Source organism: Mandrillus leucophaeus, unplaced genomic scaffold, assembly GCF_000951045.1.
Source record: "Mandrillus leucophaeus isolate KB7577 unplaced genomic scaffold, Mleu.le_1.0 Scaffold108, whole genome shotgun sequence".
In the NCBI taxonomy this organism is placed as follows: domain Eukaryota; kingdom Metazoa; phylum Chordata; class Mammalia; order Primates; family Cercopithecidae; genus Mandrillus; species Mandrillus leucophaeus.
The window spans coordinates 4,061,393-4,063,404 of NW_012098987.1; the positions used below are offsets into that span (position 1 = coordinate 4,061,393).

The window sequence follows — 2,012 nt, forward strand, 5'->3', positions numbered from 1 at the left end:
ATGGCAAGGGGGTGGGAGTGAGAAGAGGTAAGGGGTATAAATGAAATTCTATTGGTCACAACTTCATAATTGTTGAAGCTGAGTAATGGGAACCTAGGTTTATCATATAATCCTTCCACTTTTGAATATCCTTGAAGTTTTCCATAATAAAAAGTTAAAAAACAAATCCTTCAAGGTGGTTTTGAGAGAAAACAGAAGTTTTAGCTAACTGAAAGAACTTTATATCAAGATTTCATGTGGCTTATTTTGGTCAAGTATTCTCTGGTCATATGAATTAATTCCAACCAGATTTCCCACTAGGTTTCAACAATCAGGTAAGAATAACGCATGTAACTTGGCCACTTTCTTGTGGTTGAGTAAACAGCAAAAGGAAATGGAGCAAAGTGTCTATGTCAAAAAATTAAAAGAAGGAAAAGAAAAAAGTCCACAAGAATCCTAACCTCTCCTTTGACCCTGTATGAAATAAAGCCACCATTCTCATCTCAGACTGACAAATTTCCTGCTAATTTGGCAGCATTCTTTATCCAAGTACAAACCGACGAATTGGCTGGCTTTTTCCTGCTCAAGTCACTGTTTAAAGAATGTAACTATTTCTCCCTTTCCTTCGGTAAGGAGCACATAACTGAAGATCTCATACCTCTCCTGCCCTGCTGTGTCCCACAACTGCAGGTGGATTCTCTGGCCTCTGCCAATGGCTCCATCCGGCCCATTGGCTCTGTACACCTAAAACAGCAAAGTGAAAGAGAAAATAAAAGAGAACTTCTGACACCAGTGAACCCTTCTCACCTTTTTATTCAGTACAAATCCCTAAGGCATCTAAACTTCCAAAGAGAATCCCATATGGAATACAACCACGTTTGTATTTATGTCAAATAATTATATCCAGGTAATGTAATAAGTTATACTGAAATATATGTATATATTTTATAAATATATTGTAAAATATGTATACAAAATAACTTGTATAAAATATAATATAATTAGCTTATCTTTCCTCAAAGTTCTCTTGGGTCACTAGTTTCAGGAAATATTACATTTCTATGGCTTTTTCCAATCTCATCTTTTTTGTTGGTTTAACCAGGGGGTACACGTGCAGGATTGTGACATAGATAGATTGCATAGTGCTGGGATTTGAGCATTTATTGAACTCATCACCCAAACAGTGAACGTAGTACCCAGTAAGTAGTTTTTTAGCCCCTGTCTTGCTCCCTTCCCCCTTTTGGAGACCCTAGTGTCTACTGTTTCTGTCTTTATGTCCATGCGTACCTACTGTTTAGCTCCCACCCTGGACCGTTAAAAATTTCTTCCTCCACAATAGCAACAAAAACACTGGTAAAAATTGTCCAAATCAACTTTTTCAGTACTCTAGAAATTAACAAAGACTTGCAACATTCCAAGGAGCATTTATTCAAGAAAAACAGCTGAATATCAGTAAAAACAGTAAGCTTTGAGGTGTTTTTTTACCTTGCCCCAGCTTTTAGAAGACTTAAAAACCACTTGCACAAATGTGGTAGTTGTGAAAACATCAGCCTAGCCACCACTGTGGACAGCGGAGGCACAATAGGTTTGGAGCTCCCTAAAAGTCCCATACTGAGAAAAATTGTCAGGAAGCCCCTTGGAAAGCTCCATGCCCCAGCTTTGTTTTTATTTGACCTCACTCAAAGCTTGCTCTTTGAGAACAGCCCTATCCCCAAGGGCGTTTGTTGAAAACTATTAGCAGTAATTTATTTAACATCACAGCTACCAGAGGTAGCAATACCAGTTAGGGCTAACAAAAGTCTAACAACAGCAACAACAAAACAAAATTTAAAAACAGAAAATGAGATTTCTATAATGCTCCCAAATATTCCTTGGAAGCTATAAGGCCATGTTCATGGGCAGGGCTCTATAAATGCCCAGGAAAGATCTAAAAAGGTCCTAATCTCTCACTTCTGACTGACTTTGAGGTTCTTCTCAGGCAGAAAATAAAAGCTAAGGCAGAGTTGTAAACTGCCTGCAGTCATATTAAACAC

General features: G+C 38.0%; 1 protein-coding gene across 1 annotated transcript in view; it reads right to left on the reverse strand.

Moving 5' to 3' along the window:
* Window positions 1–2,012, reverse strand: part of RAB27A (RAB27A, member RAS oncogene family) — a 107,041-nt gene that overhangs the window by 38,016 nt on the left and 67,013 nt on the right. Inside the window, exon 4 of the mRNA XM_011986697.1 lies at window positions 638–723. Within this exon, the coding sequence (XP_011842087.1) occupies window positions 638–723 (86 nt within the window). The remainder of the gene's footprint in view (window positions 1–637; window positions 724–2,012) is intronic.